Here is a 14,601-nt window from a genome sequence, read left to right as displayed (position 1 = left end):
TTGTCCTGTCTGCTCAGTTCTAGTTCCTTTGCCTCTGTCCAGCACAGCAACATATTCAAACTCCAGCTAATGAGTCCAACTTCCAGTCTCCTAACCTGCCTATAGGGTACCTCTTCTTGGAGAGCTGTCCAGAGTACAGCAGAAACCCGGGCACTAGGTTCTAGGAAACGCTCACCTACTGTGTAGAATACTATCGAAAGCTAGAAGGTTGAGGAGAGTGTTCAGACGAAGAATACAGATAAGAGGTCATTGGTGGATTTAATGATTATACTTCGGGGAGTTATGACTTCAGGGTATTAAAGAGGAAAATGATTAAAAAATAAAAAAAAGATGGGTACAGAGAGTAAATTCTAAGTAGTGAGCCAGGACAATGGACTAGCTGCTCAGACTTACAAGGCAGCCCAGGGATAAAATTGGCACTAGCGTGCAATGCAGAGTGAAACCCAAACTGGAGGGTTAGCTGGAGGTCACCCACCAGGCCTTAGAAACAGTATCCCTCCCGTGTAATGTTGAAAGGCGGGGACCCTCCAGGCGGTGGCGATGGGCCTGGAGAAGCTGTGTGTGTTTAATGGTCCTAGTGTTGTCTGTGATGTGGCCTTTGAGGTCATTGGGGTAATCGGGTAGGGGAGGAAGTCCCCTTGGCACGGGAGAGCTTGAAGGGCTGAGAGACCTGGCGCCTGCTGGGGAATCAGTAGAGGAGGCAGAGCACAGCCTGGGCGTTAGCTGCAGTCGGGCCAGGGTTCGAACCAGGCCCTGGCGGTGCGGCGCAGGCTGCCCCCGGGGCCGAGGACGCCGAAGGATGGGCTCCTCGTAGGCCCGCTTGTGCGCGCCTCCAGGTCCTCGCGGCGGAGGGCCTGGCGGCCGGCGGCTGCGGGAGCTCGTCTCGCTCTTCTCCCTGCAGGTGCGCCCGGGCAGGGCGGGACGCGGAGGAGGGAGGCGCCCGCCATGCCCGGCCCGCCGCCCGCGCAGCACGGCCCGCCGCAGCCCCTGTGAGGAGGAGGAAGCGGCGGCGGCGGCGGCGGAGGAGGCGCCGCCCCCTTGGCCGGCTGCCCGACCTGGCGGCCTCCGCAGGACCCATGGCGGATCCCGCGCCCTCGCCGGCCCTGCGGGAGGGCGGCCCCCGCGCGCCCCGGCCCTCGGCGTCCTCCCCGCCTCCGCGCCCGCGCGCCGGCTCCGAGGCCGAGGAGGCCGCGCTGTCGCTGAGCCTGGCCCGCACCAAGACCCGCTCGTACGGCAGCACGGCCAGCGTGCGGGCGCCGCTGGGCGCCGGCGTCTGCGAGCGCCATGTGGAGCACCGCGTCCGCGCCGGCGACACGCTGCAGGGCATCGCGCTCAAGTACGGAGTCACGGTGAGCAGGGCGCGCAGGGCCGGCGGCATCGGGCCGGGGGGCGGGGGAGGACGCGGCGCGGGCCGGGCGTCGGCGGAGTGGGGTTCGAGGGGGCAGCCACCTGTCCCCCCTCCGCCGGCTCAGCCCCCGGCGCTCGCTCAGCGCGCGCTCTGGCGACAGCAGTGCCCGCCAAAGCTGGGCCCCGAGCCAGAGGGGCGGGCGGCCCGACAAGGCTCCATCGCAAGTAGGTGCCTCAAGTTCCCGGTGCTCTGCCCAGGCTCCGACCAGATCTGTCGCGTGAGGAAGGCCAAGGAGGACCAGGGCTTTGGCACCACCGGGAGCCACGTATCCCCGAGTTTCAGTCCCATCCTACTATCATATATTTTCTCAAAGCTGTAAACGGAGGGCAGAGAATTTTGTTTTCTGTGTCAACAAGCGCTGTGATGAGTCAGGAACGTACAGTGGTTCCCGCAGGATGGTTCTGGTTCTGTTGATTATGCTTCTTTATTTAGAAGTGAAATTACACCCCTGGGCTCAGTGGCAACTGTGAATGTGACACCTGTCGCTAAGCAGCAGCTTAGAACTGTGGTGTAAGTGAGCTGGAGAGCTGTGTTTATTATAAATTTATAAGTGTGTGTGTCTTGGGTGTATTGCATTACACCTCTGGGAAGAACATGGAAACCTGAGGGGACATATTGTTTCATTAAAGTTACTTGTAATTACCTGTGAGTGATGTGACGGCCTTTGTACATTTGAGTTCTGTATCAGTTTTCAGTGTTCTTTCCTGAAGCACCTTAGACAGCAGTGGGAAGAAAGGTGATCTTATCTGTATCTTTCTCTTAAAGCGAAACTCTGTCTGGCCCTTCAGAATGACAGAGACTGAGTAATCTATTTTTCACATTCAAGCTGTTACATGTTTACCCAGCAAGTCCTTCTCTCGTGTGAACATTTAGAGAGCAGGGATCTTGCTGTGCAGGCATGTACTGACTTATCATGCCATGGATAGTCCCATTCTGCCCTCTTGGGAGGTTCTAAATGTGGACATAGAATTACAGTTCTTATGTGCATTAATGGGGCCTGGTTTGAGTCAGAGCTAAGCAACATTGGGAAATATCAGTAGCTACCTTCTGCTGAATGCCTGCTGTGTGCCAGGCTTTGCATTTGTCCTGTTCCATCTTGTTCTTATTCGATATGATTTTCCTAATAAGCCTGGGAGATAGGTGTAATTAATCTCCTTTTTAAAACATGAAAAGATGGGTGAGAGGAAAGGATACTTTCCAAGTATGCTTATTCACGGAGACCAGCTTGAATTAGCACAGGGAAAAAAATTTGCTTTTTTCTAGATATTTCTTCTAATTTCCACTCTTAGTTTTATCCTAGTCCTATTGAGAGCTCTCTTAGCATCTTGGTTACTGAAGAAGGAAGGTCTTTTCGTCTGGTTTCTATGCGTCTTACATACTAGGCCAGGGTGACTGCACCTGGGAACCCATGATATCCGGAGAGGTGTTATTTCCCTGGTCCTCACCCACAGCAGTCTTTCTGCAACCTGCTGCCCTCCATGGTTTCACTTGAGTTGCTTAGAGCTCTAAACATCTGCTCACTACAGTTCTCTACCTTTGATCAAATGCTTTCTAATCCCTGTTTTCTCTATTATAGATCCTGTTACTCATAACCTTTCACCCCTTTCCATTAAAGTGTAAATCAGATTTTCGTTACTTTTATAAAGACTTGATTTTAAGATGTTAAGTTAAAATATAGTGAATTGGGAACTATAGTCTGTAGTCACAAATAGTCGGTTAGAGGATTTCTCAGCCTCAGCACTGTTGATATTATGGACTGGGTCATTCTTTGTTGTGGGGGGTGGTGCTGTGCATTGTAGGATGTTTAGCAGCATCTCTGATCTCTGTCTACTAGTTGCCAGTAGCACCCCCCACCCCTATCCAGACATGGCCAAATGTTCCCTGGGAAGAAACTCACTCTTATTGAGAACCACTGGTTTGTTACATATATATCATTTACTTTGGGTCCTGAACTCTAGTTAATGAAATTTTTAGAGACTCTTCCACTGCTTATATAAAACCAGTACAATGATAATACTTACTGTAACAGGGAAGAGGTATTCTTGCTTTAATTAATATCTCCAGGTATTAATTGAATTTACTTATTGTAAATTGAGATTTTAGGTGCAAGCTAAAAAGGCAGAAAAGTTTTTTTCTTCCCATCACTGAACAGAAAGAAGTTGAGTGAGTTAAGTTTCTAATATTGACTGCCGAGATCGTTACAACGTATTTAAATTATTGTTTAAAGGAGTGGGTGATGGGATGTTGGAGACTGAGAGGCCCACGGCAGTGCACCTAGAAATTAAGAATCAGTCCAGCCAGACAGCTGACTTGAACATCCCATGTCTGGCAAGAACAGAGCACAGATCTGCAGTCTTACTTAGGGGAGCAGGAGCTCTCAGGGAAGCCCCTCTGCCAATGGCAGCTCCCCAGCCACCCAGCTGGGGGTCCAGCAGGACTTCAGGCTTTTGATGGGGGAGACTGGGAGGAGCCAGTAGTATTTTAGGTACAAGGAGGTTCCCAGAACAGAGACTGTAATAGGGGTGAAGATGGAGACCTGGTTGCCAACCCTGGGCTACAGGGGAACGAGTGGGAATCTGGTTATGTGAAGTGGTGCTCAATGGTAGCAGCAGGGTACATCCCGAGATGTGAGAACAGATTGGTGGGCCTCAGACTTACCCAGATAGGAGAATGCCCTGGGACAGACTCAAAATAAAGGATCCTAGCTGACTTCGAACCTCCTGGATAGGAATATCCAGAAAAGGAACCCAGGAATCTTCAGGTTTTACGAGCATGACCTCTGTGCTTGTTCCCAAAGTGCTATATTTTCTGCTTGTTTGTTTAGTGTTTCATCTGAGTGTCTCTGCCCTAGAGATCGGCCCAGGGATCCAGAAGGAGCCAAAGAAGAATGTGGATGTTTAAGAACCCGGCCAAGTCTGGCTCTTGATGAACCCCAGTTCTTCTGCCAGTGACTTAGAAAATATCTCTTCACCCTTGCCACTGTCCCTTTTAAAGCCATTCATAGTTATGGATAACTGGCTTTTGTGATTTTTTCACCTACTTTTCTTGAGCTTGGTTTGTTTGAGGCCTTGTGCTAGTGCTGGGGCTACGAGATAATGCATGCCGTCCTCTTTTTGTTCATGGTGAGTTTATCAGTTACTACTTTCCACTAGCTTGTAGCTACTTAAGAAGCCAGGTTGCTTGTCTGATTCATCTCTGTATATTCTGCACCTGGCCTGAGTCTGGCACATGGTGGGCCCTCCACACACATGTGGACTTAATCCACAGGAAAGCCTGACTGCTATGAAATCACTAGGCCCTGGAGTTGAGCAGACTCTGAAAGATGGGGCCCAGGGTGGGCGTTGAGTGAGGGAGTGCAGCCTGCTTGACTTGAATTGCCAAGTTCAATTCAAGGCTGGCTCTCCAATGTGCAAAAAAAAAGACCGCCACTGCTGCTGGTGCTCGGTGCTTCTTTCCTCCCCTTCCACCAGCAGTGGGTCTTTCCATTGCATTAAATAAAGGTTTAGATTTGAGCATCTCTACCAGAGGAAGAGGCATTTGAGGAAGTGGGTCTGGGAAACTGAAACCATCTGGGCTGAGTTGAAGAACTGTTGAATACAGTTCAGATCTCAGGCATGAACTTGAACTTGCTTGGGCTGTATTTCCCTGGCTATGCTTATCTCTGGTGAGACATTAAGGCCCCTTCCCTAACCCAGCGTTCTAGATTTAGCCATGACTTGTGTGGTGGTCCTAGCTCCTCTCAGTTGGGTTCCAGCCTCTGGAGGAAACTGACCAGCTCCAGGCAGCCATGTGAACTTTTTGTTTGGAAACTCTGGGAAAACGTGCAGAGAACAGGATAGAAACTGAAAGTGGATAGGAGGCAGCGAGGGGACCTATTATTTGCATAAACTTTTTCTTCGTGTCTTCACTACCCTCTGGCAACTTGCCTGTCCTCTCCCCTCTCCAGAGGCCACTGACCCCAGGGCCCTCAGTCATATCCTGTCCATTCTGTTCCCAGGGTTTTCTCTTTCTCTTCCAATGAGATGTTAAGCCCAGTTGTTTCTTAACACTTCCCCTAACAGAAGTCGCCTTGCTGAGAAATGGTGAAGTAATTGTTATTTTAAGGGGAACAAGTGTTGTGAGTTAGAAATGTATGTGTATGTAAATCTTTCATGTTGATAACTTTAGCCCCTGCTGCTGGGGACATTGTTGACTTGCTGGTCCAGGGAAGAGAACCCTAAATAACTAGTGCCACCTGTAGTGAGAGGTGTGGTAAAGAGCCTTCAGTAGTTTGGGGTTTTAATAGAGGCTCATGTATTCTTTACTTAAAAACAGCTTCATTGAGTTATCATTTACATACCACTCAATTCACCCATCTTAAGCGTACAATTCAAGGACTGTTAGTAAATTTGCAGAGTTGTGCAAGTTTCACCATAATCCATTTTTAGAACAGTTTCATCTCCTGGAAAAATCCCTGTGCCGTTGCTCTTACTCCCTGTTCCCTTCTCCAGTCTCAGGCAATCACAAATCTCTTTCTAATCTATAGATTTGCCTTTTCTGGACGTTTCATAGAAATGGCATCTCATATATTCTTCTGCGATAATGTGGAGAAGAAATTAATCCTTTTTCCCATTAGTACATGGGAATGGAGGAGTCTGATTGCCACCAACCCCTAGAATTTAATGGGAGACAGTCAGGGGTGGGGGTGGGGGTGAATACAGCACTTACTGAAAAATGATCTTGAGAGACTCTTGAGAGAATATCTTAGTCTGTTTTATTTAAAATGATAATCAAATGAGAGTTGTGTGTGTCTATTTTGATATACATTCTGAAAGCTGCCCAGGGCTGTGTAAATGTTAGTATTATGTATCCTGAAATGTTTTTGGAAGAGTTTATTGTTTTTAAGGAATGGAAAGGAAGAAAGGAAATTTTGAATGTTACATTCACAGGCAGGCCGGTGGCCTTATGAAGCTGACCAGACTAGCCTTTGGGGAGGCTTCTCAGCCATGCCCAGCGGCTGCTGTTGAGTTACATTTTAGGAGGGGGAAGTTCAGAGTTCAGAGCGAATTCACCTTTACAAAATATGTTTACAGAGGAGTCACTTTAAATAAGTTGTTTTAAAGTTATCGATGGTGCTTATTCTACCTAATTTCATCATGGTCGACCTTGTGGCCATCCTGTTAGCTTTTTTTATTCTGTCATCTCTCTCTTAGTGACCAGATAGTAAATTTCACTGAGTCATGCTGTTCGGTCCTGATTAGGAGATTTCTGAAATGAAAGCATTTGATTGCTCTTCTTCCCTCTACTCACCCGCCTCCAAGAGATAGAGGGTAGTTCTGCGTCACAGAAAAGGTCGCAGTCTATTCTCAGCATTAATTGGGTATTAGGAAATGCCGAACAGAGGGCAGCTGGGAAAGCTGTCGAGTTTTCCAGCTCTTCCTTGGATCGGGTCAGTACTTTTCTTAATTTTAAGAGAGGTGAAATTCATAGAACGTTAGACCCATCTATGTTCAGATAAAACTATAAAACATTCCTGAAACACCGGTTCACTGTTTGGGATTGTCTACAGTCTCTTGTCTGTGCTGCTGTGGTTTCCTCCATAACTGGGCTGCTTCTTCCACTAATGCCTCTTTCTTGCTAATCCATTTTCCACAAAGCTGCTAGAATGATCTTTTTTTTTTTTTTTTGAGGAAGATTAGCCCTGAGCTAACATCTGCCACCAATCCTCCTCTTTTTTTCTTTGCTGAGGAAGACTGGCCCTGAGCTGACATTCGTGCCCATCTTCCTCTACTTTATATGTGGGACGCCTACCACAGCATGGCTTACCAAGCAGTGCCATGTCTGCATCTGGGATCCAAACTGGCGAACCCCGGGCCACCAAAGTGGAATGTGCACCCTTAACTGCTGCACCACCGGGCCGGCCCCCAGAATTATTTTTAACTGTCATCAGATCATGTTACTCCCTTCTCTCACCTCCACTGGCTTCTTGTCACATTTAAGGTAAAAATCCAGATTCCTTACCTTGGCATCCAAGGCCCCGTGTGGCCTGGAGCTTGATTACTCCTCCCTGCACTTCAGCCACACCAGTTTTTCGTGCTCTGGGACACTGCAGCTGTTCTTTCTGGCTGGAATGCTTTTTTTGGGCTTTTTGCATGGCTGGTTTCATTTCTGAACTTTACTACAGGTAACAGAGTTTGGAGCCTGTGCAGTTGGTTCAAACCATTGCTTATAAAGGAGAAGTTAAGATCAAATTAATTACCTTTTGGAAAAAAACTTAAAGGTCACACCTCAGGGCAGTGACAACATATAATGGCATTCCTCTGGGCTTGTTTATATGAAATTCTCTTTATATATTCTTGGTTTGTGGGAGAAATATTTTTTTTCTGGGAGAAAAGTCCTACCTCCTTCCTTCTCATTTGCTGAATACAGGTGAGGATTTGCCTTTATTTGTTGCCTTCTCTCTTTTAACCAAATTGAATGATAATAGTTGCTGACATTTTTGAGTGCTTCCTTGTGTCCTGCGCATTGTTCTCAATGCTTTATATGAACGAATTCATTTAATCCTCACAATAATCATGTTCCATGGAAGGTGCTGTTATTATCCTTACTTTACAGAAAAGAAAACAGACATAGAGAATGGTAAGAAAGTGGCAAAGCTAGGATTTGAGCCCAGAAAGTGTGGCCCCAGAGCCCCTGTTTCTACTTACCACCTTTCATTAAACTCATTTACCTGTTTTCACCTTCAGACTCCAATCTGCTTGTCTTTAGATTGGTTCCCACCTTGATGCTAACTGTGTCTGGACATCCCTGATGTCCTTGATGCTGGCACCTCGTGTCTCATCTTAGAGTCTAGAACATAAGGGTCCACGTCACCTTAAATGCTTGCTGACGATGCTGGGCTGGAGACAGCTCAGGCCCGCACTTCAGGAAGCTCGTAGAGCAGTTAAAGAGGCCTTTCTATCGGTGAGTCAGTGGTACAGCAGCAAGCGCAAGAGCTGTGGGCGCCCTGCCCTGCACTCCCTGAGGACTCCCTGACCACACCCCGTCTTTGACTCAGTCACCTTGTCTTGTGCTCGCTGTCATTGGCCCCTTGCCTGGCTGTGATGGCTTCTCTTGCTCTGAATGATAGACGTATCAGTTACACTCCTGGCAGGAAATATATAGTGGGCTCAAAGGGTGTGGCCCAAGAGAGTTTAATGAAGGGACATTTACAGAGGTGTGAGCAGGGTTAAGGGAACCAACCAGGGATGGTGAAGCACCTGAGGCTAGCAACAGCAGGGAGACATTCCTCTAGGCGTGAAGGGCCAGGGAGGAGTGATGTACCCAACACTGATGAGCGCTGGAGCCTTGGACGATGGGCTGCCTGGCAGGAACTCTGCCATGAAGGAACACAGCCACTGGAGTCATGGTGTAGTCATTCTGCTGGTGCCTTCCTTTGGAACTCTAACTGGAATTCCAAGGACAAGGGGACTTGGGTAGTACAGTTCTTAATCAGCCTCTTGGAGTTCAGGGCAGGCTCAAGAAGAGTGGGAGATGGATTGGGAGGTCAGAGTGGGCCTATAGGGAGAGGAGCCAACACAATAGATAACTTACTACCCCTTTCTGGTTACTCCTCTGGGTTCGTGTTTTATGCCTGTTCCTCTGACCTATGTTAATTCATCCATCCATCCATCCATCCATCCATCCATCCATCCATCCATCCATCGTACCTAGTGTGTGTATAAGGTCTTTGTTAGACACTGGGAAGCTATAGAAATAACAGTTCTTGGGGCTGGCTCCGTGGCCGAGTGGTTAAGTTCGTGTGCTCCGCTGCAGTGGCCCAGGGTTTGGATCCTGGGTGCGGACATGGCACCGCTCGTCAGGCCACATTGAGGTGGCACCCCACATCCCACAACTAGAAGGACCTGCAGCTAGGATATACAACTATGTACGGGGCGGGGGGGGGGGGGGGGGTTGGGGGGAAAAAACAGAAAAAAAAAAAAAAGATTGGCAACAGTTGTTAGCCCTGGTGCCAATCTAAAAAAAAAAGAAATAACAGTTCTTGTCCTGAAGGAATTCAATTTACGGTTGATGCTCCCGTCCTTGCCTCACCAGTCAGATCCTGGTGTTCCTGTCTGTTTCTGTCCTCCATCATTATTCCCAGAGAACAATGACTGTTAGCAATTGTAGGCCCTTGCTAATAAGCATTTCAGAGGGCACTATTTCATTGAGGGCCCTTTCGTTATAGGTGACAGAAAACCTAACTCAAATTGGCCCAAGAAAAACACACAAAAAAACAAGACACCAAACCAAAAATGGCATTTATTGGCTCAAGGATCTGAAAGGTCCTAGGGTGTTTGGCTTCAGGCTTTGATTCAGAGGTCTGATTGCTCTCCCCCAAGGTGACCTTGTCAGGTGCCATGAGGTGGCAGGATGGCTGCCAGAAGCTGCAGGCCCATCTTCTTCCAGCAGAAAACAATAGAGGACCTTTCCCCTCCCAGACCCAGCAAAAGTCTCCTTGCATCTCTGAATGTTTCTGAGATGAGGCTGTGACCTCTCATGAAAGCTGTGATGCTCCAAAGGGCAGGAATGAGTCATGTGCTCACCCTGGGGCCAGAGGAGGACTCAGTGCCATCGGAAGCCCACGTTTCAAGAGAGACGGAGGGAAGTGGATGCTAGGTGGTAAAAACATAGGGTACTGAAGGCTGATTAGAATATACCTGAACCTGCTGGGGATAAAGTCTTCACATTATTTAACTCTCTCAAATCTAAGCCTCAGCTAGACCAGAGAGACTTAGGATTTTCAGGTTTTCATTTCGTCTCTACAATGCCCCTGCCTGTTCATCTTCTCTCTCTCACCCTTGCCTCCTCTCCTCTAACTAGAAACTAGAGCACTAAAGACCACTCTACTCTACACAAAAGATGCCTTCATGTAGTGTCTTTAAAAGAAAAAAAGAAAGTTTTACGTGCACCATTTGTGTGGACTCAGCTTATAGTTAGACAGCAGGAGGAACGGGGTCTATTATTTGACTGCTATTTTTTCAGGCTCTTTGAAGTAGAAATCTAAGTTTTTCGCTCATAATGAATTTGGTATTAAAGGATCCTCGTAATTTGGTCCCATTAGTCATGCACTTTTATCCTGGGGTTGTATGGACTTTAGAGTCGGACAGAAATTCCAGCTCCTACGTTTCAAGAGCCACGTGCACTTGGGCAAATCAGTCATCTCTTGTGTGCCTTAATTTCTTCAAAAATGGAGAATAGTAAGTACCATCTACTGCCAGGTCCTCTGCTAAATATTCTCTCTCACGTATACCCTACAGCTCTATCTGTCTGTCTGTCTGACTGTCTATCTATCTATCTCCTCTATACATGTGTGTGTATAAACTCTCATTTTAATCCTTCCGACAACCCTGTGAAGGGTAAATAATACCTTTTTTACACATGAGGAAACAGGCTCAATCGAGAGAAGTAACAAGGTCATGTTCAGACAGTTCATGTGGGTGGAGCTGGGACATGAAGCAGGTCTGTCAGATTCCCAACCTATGCGCTTGGCTATTGTACCAAACTGTCTCGGTTACGTACCTCACAGGAAAGAATTTAGATGGGATAGTGCACGTGAAGAGCCTAGCATGTGTGAGTTCCCAGGCTAGTTGGGTAAAGTCTGCAGCTATATTTTAGTACGGTGTGATGAACACAGGAGCAGGCATTTCTCAAACACGCTCCAAACCGGCCGAGTTTGAGTCCTGTCTGCACTTACCAGCATTATGGACTTAGACATGCCACTTAACTCCTCCAGTCTGTTTCTTTATTTGTAAAAACTGGATGATGAAATCGACATTGCAGAACGGTCATGGAGGTTAAATGAGATAATGGATGTAAATTCTATTCCCTCTTTCCCCTCCACCTCCCCTCCCCTTCTCTGTGGTTGGAGTTTGAGGTTATAGAAACCTGTATTAAATTCCACCTTCTTCCTTGGCTAGTTGTGTGATGATTCCATGGTACATAATCTCTATGAGTTTTGTTTCTTTTATTTGTGAAGTGGATCTTCAAATACCTACTCCATAGGGTAGCAAAAATGAGCTATTGTGTGTAAAGTGCTCCCCACCTCCTTTCCTTCCCTGTCCCATTTCTACTCATTCTTTGAAGCCCATCTAAATTCAAAAGAATCAAAATCAGAACCTCACCTTCTCCAAGAGGGCTTTCTTAATGACTGCAGCCCCGGTCTACGCCATTCTTCCAAATTCTCATTGTACTTACTCTGGATCACCTCCTGTGTCCATTGTGATTTCCAAACACTGTTCTAGAGACACAGGAAGCACTCCATAAGTAAAATAGCAGCTCTAGTGAGTTTGTAAAAAAATCAGTTAATAGAAATGTTAAAATAAGAATGGACTTTATTAAACGAGTGCTAAAAATTCTACGTTTTTTAACTTCGGAGATTTAAGGCTGCTTGGTAAAAGCTGCCGTGTAGGGGAAATAATATAGAGGGGAAAACTTAGTCTTTCTTTTTTTTAAATTCGGAAACATAATTTCCTGACATCTCTTGAAATATCTGGGGAGGTGGCTAAACCTGAATTAAGAATCTTGAACCGAAAGAAAGCATCGCACACATTTTGCTCATAAATATTTCTCTGTGTTGTGTAATAAGCCCTGCTTCTGGGTTTATTTTTATGTAACTCTGTGTTTCCTTTTCTGTATTTTAGATGGAGCAGATTAAAAGGGCAAATAAACTGTTTACCAATGATTGTATATTTCTGAAGAAGACTTTGAACATCCCAGTTATATCAGAGAAGCCTTTGTTGTTTAATGGACTTAACTCAATAGATTCTCCAGAAAAGGAAACTGTTGATAGTTTTTCTCCTGAAGAAGAGCCAGTAGCAGCTGGGGAAGACCTCTCTCCTCCCAGTCCTCAGGAATCCGACGTTCAGCCTGTGCAGCCTGAGGAAGTGTCGGCCAGAGATTTCCTGCACAGACTAGACTTGCAGATTAAGTTATCAACACAGGCAGCCAAGAGACTAAAAGAAGAGAGCAGGTAAGAATACGCTGGTATAATGTCAGAAGCAGAATAAATTACTCGTAAGATGTCCTTGTGTGGCCAAATATTTTTCTTTGCTTTAAAAACTATGTTTTAGGGGCCAGCCCCATGGCCGAGTGGTTAAGTTCGCGCACTCCACTTCGGTGGCCCAGGGTTTTTGGGGTTTGGATCCTGGGCACGGACGTGGCACCGCTTGTCAGGCCACGCTGAGGCGGCATCCCACACAGCACAACCAGAGGCGCTCACAACCAGAATATACAGCTATGTACTAGGGGGCTTTGGGGAGATGATGAAGGAAAAAAACCTATATTTTAATTCTAGAAAGGCATTTTTAATATATGAAGTCTAAACAGAGCTACTGCATTCCACATAAGGCTTTATCTGTCTCAATGTTTTTGTCTCTGTTATTTATTATGAAAAGTTTGCTTCTTTGCCTTAGTAGCATAACTGTCTAGTTAGCAATTCTAGAGAGCAGCCAAGCAGAGACGTCTAGTTGACCCCCTCAAAGGAAGCAGTGCCATAGAGAATACTTGTAAAATATTGATCCTTATAAAATTTGTCAAAGACATTGTTCATTATTTGTTACCGGGTGTTTCCTACATAAGATCTTATGTGAGCTTTTTTCTTTTCTTTGTTCTTTAAGTTGGTGTTAAGGCAAACCTTTCTCTCCCCTGTAAAATTGATTTCCTTCCTCCTTTATGATTCTAAGAATGGCACAACCTACTGTTATCTTTTTTTGACCTGGCTACCAGGAAGCTTGCAACTGATGCTCCATTCAACTATAGTACTAGAATATTTCTTTTAGTTAATATATTTGTATCCTTCTCCTTTCCTTAGTCCTGATTTTTTATTTCTATTTTATTCCTTTTATTATATGTATGCCCTTTGTGGTAGGCACCTCAAATCCTTTTGAGGAAGAGGTGGACTATAAAACATATAAACAAATATAAAGATGAATACAATCATTTCTTAATTTAATATACTTTATTTAAATGTCATATAAAATATAAATGTATAACAAGTACCATACTTTATTCCAGTAACTGAGGCACCAATAAAATGGAGACAGTAAGGTACACCTTAATGAGTATATGCATTTCATATAACTTTCAAGGCGTGCACCATATTGTAAGTTGATACATTCCTGCACTGCTTTGGCACGTGGATACTAAGTTGTATAATAAGTATATGTGTTAGTTTCCTGAATACAGTATCTAAACACTGATTTATATTGTATTTCTTTTTTTCAGAGATGAAGAAAGTCCCTATGCAGCTTCCCTCTATCACAGTTAGATGATCGGGGGCACAGTCTAACCTGGGTTAAGAGATGGTTGGATCATAAAGAAACTAACAACTGAAGATTCAACAGCATCCCTTTGGAGTCTCATAGCGTCCGTCTTTAAATCTCTGTTAAGTAGTTCCGCCTACTGCAATTGCACTGAAGTGGTTAGCTCCTTCTGCCTTTCTGTAATGTTGAGTCTTTGTTATGGCATGATAGCAGAATTGTCTCCTAAAGCTCATCACTTTTGTGGGTGGTGGTAGTTTTAGACTAGCTTTTGTAAACACTAGTTGACATAAAGCATCAAAGACTATTTACGTATTCAAGCTAAAAACAATGTTTATCTCCTGAGAAATCCTAATTATGTGAAAAACATGGTTGCTGTTTAAGTGATGCTGATTTTGCTATGTGTTTATAACTTAAGTGCTATATATATATTTCAATATATATTACATATTCTGTATTAATATAAAGAACCAAATTTTGTCTGCTATTTTGTAAAAATAAACTATAAAAGCCTGAATGAGAAAATAAACTATGTTTTCATATTTGAGTCTTCAATTTCTTTCAACCAATGGGAAAATAAAATTTATTTTTAAATTATATTTTTGAAATAGTGACAGCTTCTCCATTTTAATGGTTTTTATTATTATAATTGTAATTTTGAAAAAAGTTTCAGTAATCTAAAAGAAAATCAATTTTGGTTACTAGTAACTTTTGCATTTTCATAATATTTGACCTGATGTGTTTCAGACGTAGAGAAAACATGGAATATGATCAAAAGAAGAAATAAGCAATACCGCGATCTGACACAGTGGTGAATTCTAGTTTAGATTTCATTAAGCCCCTTTATGGTGTTTTGTAGTCACTGTGCTCATTTGAATTGAGGGTTAGGTTTTTATTCACATAATTTGATTTGTC

The 14,601-nt window shown here is 45.1% G+C and overlaps 1 protein-coding gene across 1 annotated transcript; it reads left to right on the top strand.

Annotated features, from left to right (window-relative positions):
- Nucleotides 1–871: 871 nt before the first annotated feature.
- LYSMD2 (LysM domain containing 2) lies at nt 872–14,221 on the top strand. The gene is made up of 3 exons (XM_046654015.1): nt 872–1,349; nt 12,070–12,398; nt 13,652–14,221. Exons 1-3 carry the CDS (start codon nt 1,077–1,079, stop codon nt 13,692–13,694), a joined length of 645 nt encoding a protein of 214 aa, XP_046509971.1. The 5' UTR covers nt 872–1,076; the 3' UTR covers nt 13,695–14,221.
- The last annotated feature ends 380 nt before the right edge of the window (nt 14,222–14,601 follow it).

The sequence above is a fragment of the Equus quagga genome, chromosome 2 (assembly GCF_021613505.1).
Source record: "Equus quagga isolate Etosha38 chromosome 2, UCLA_HA_Equagga_1.0, whole genome shotgun sequence".
In the NCBI taxonomy this organism is placed as follows: domain Eukaryota; kingdom Metazoa; phylum Chordata; class Mammalia; order Perissodactyla; family Equidae; genus Equus; species Equus quagga.
Note: the sequence above shows the minus strand (reverse complement) of the source record. Positions and strands in the feature narration are given on the sequence as shown.

What these genes read in the sequence shown, in the direction of transcription:
- LYSMD2 (XM_046654015.1), top strand. Translation starts at nt 1,077, where the DNA reads ATGGCGGATCCCGCGCCCTCGCCGGCCCTGCGGGAGGGCGGCCCCCGC. An exon ending in CGCTCAAGTACGGAGTCACG is followed by an intron (nt 1,350 to 12,069) that starts GTGAGCAGGGCG and finishes TCTGTATTTTAG; the next exon opens with ATGGAGCAGATTAAAAGGGC. An exon ending in AGACTAAAAGAAGAGAGCAG is followed by an intron (nt 12,399 to 13,651) that starts GTAAGAATACGC and finishes TCTTTTTTTCAG; the next exon opens with AGATGAAGAAAGTCCCTATG.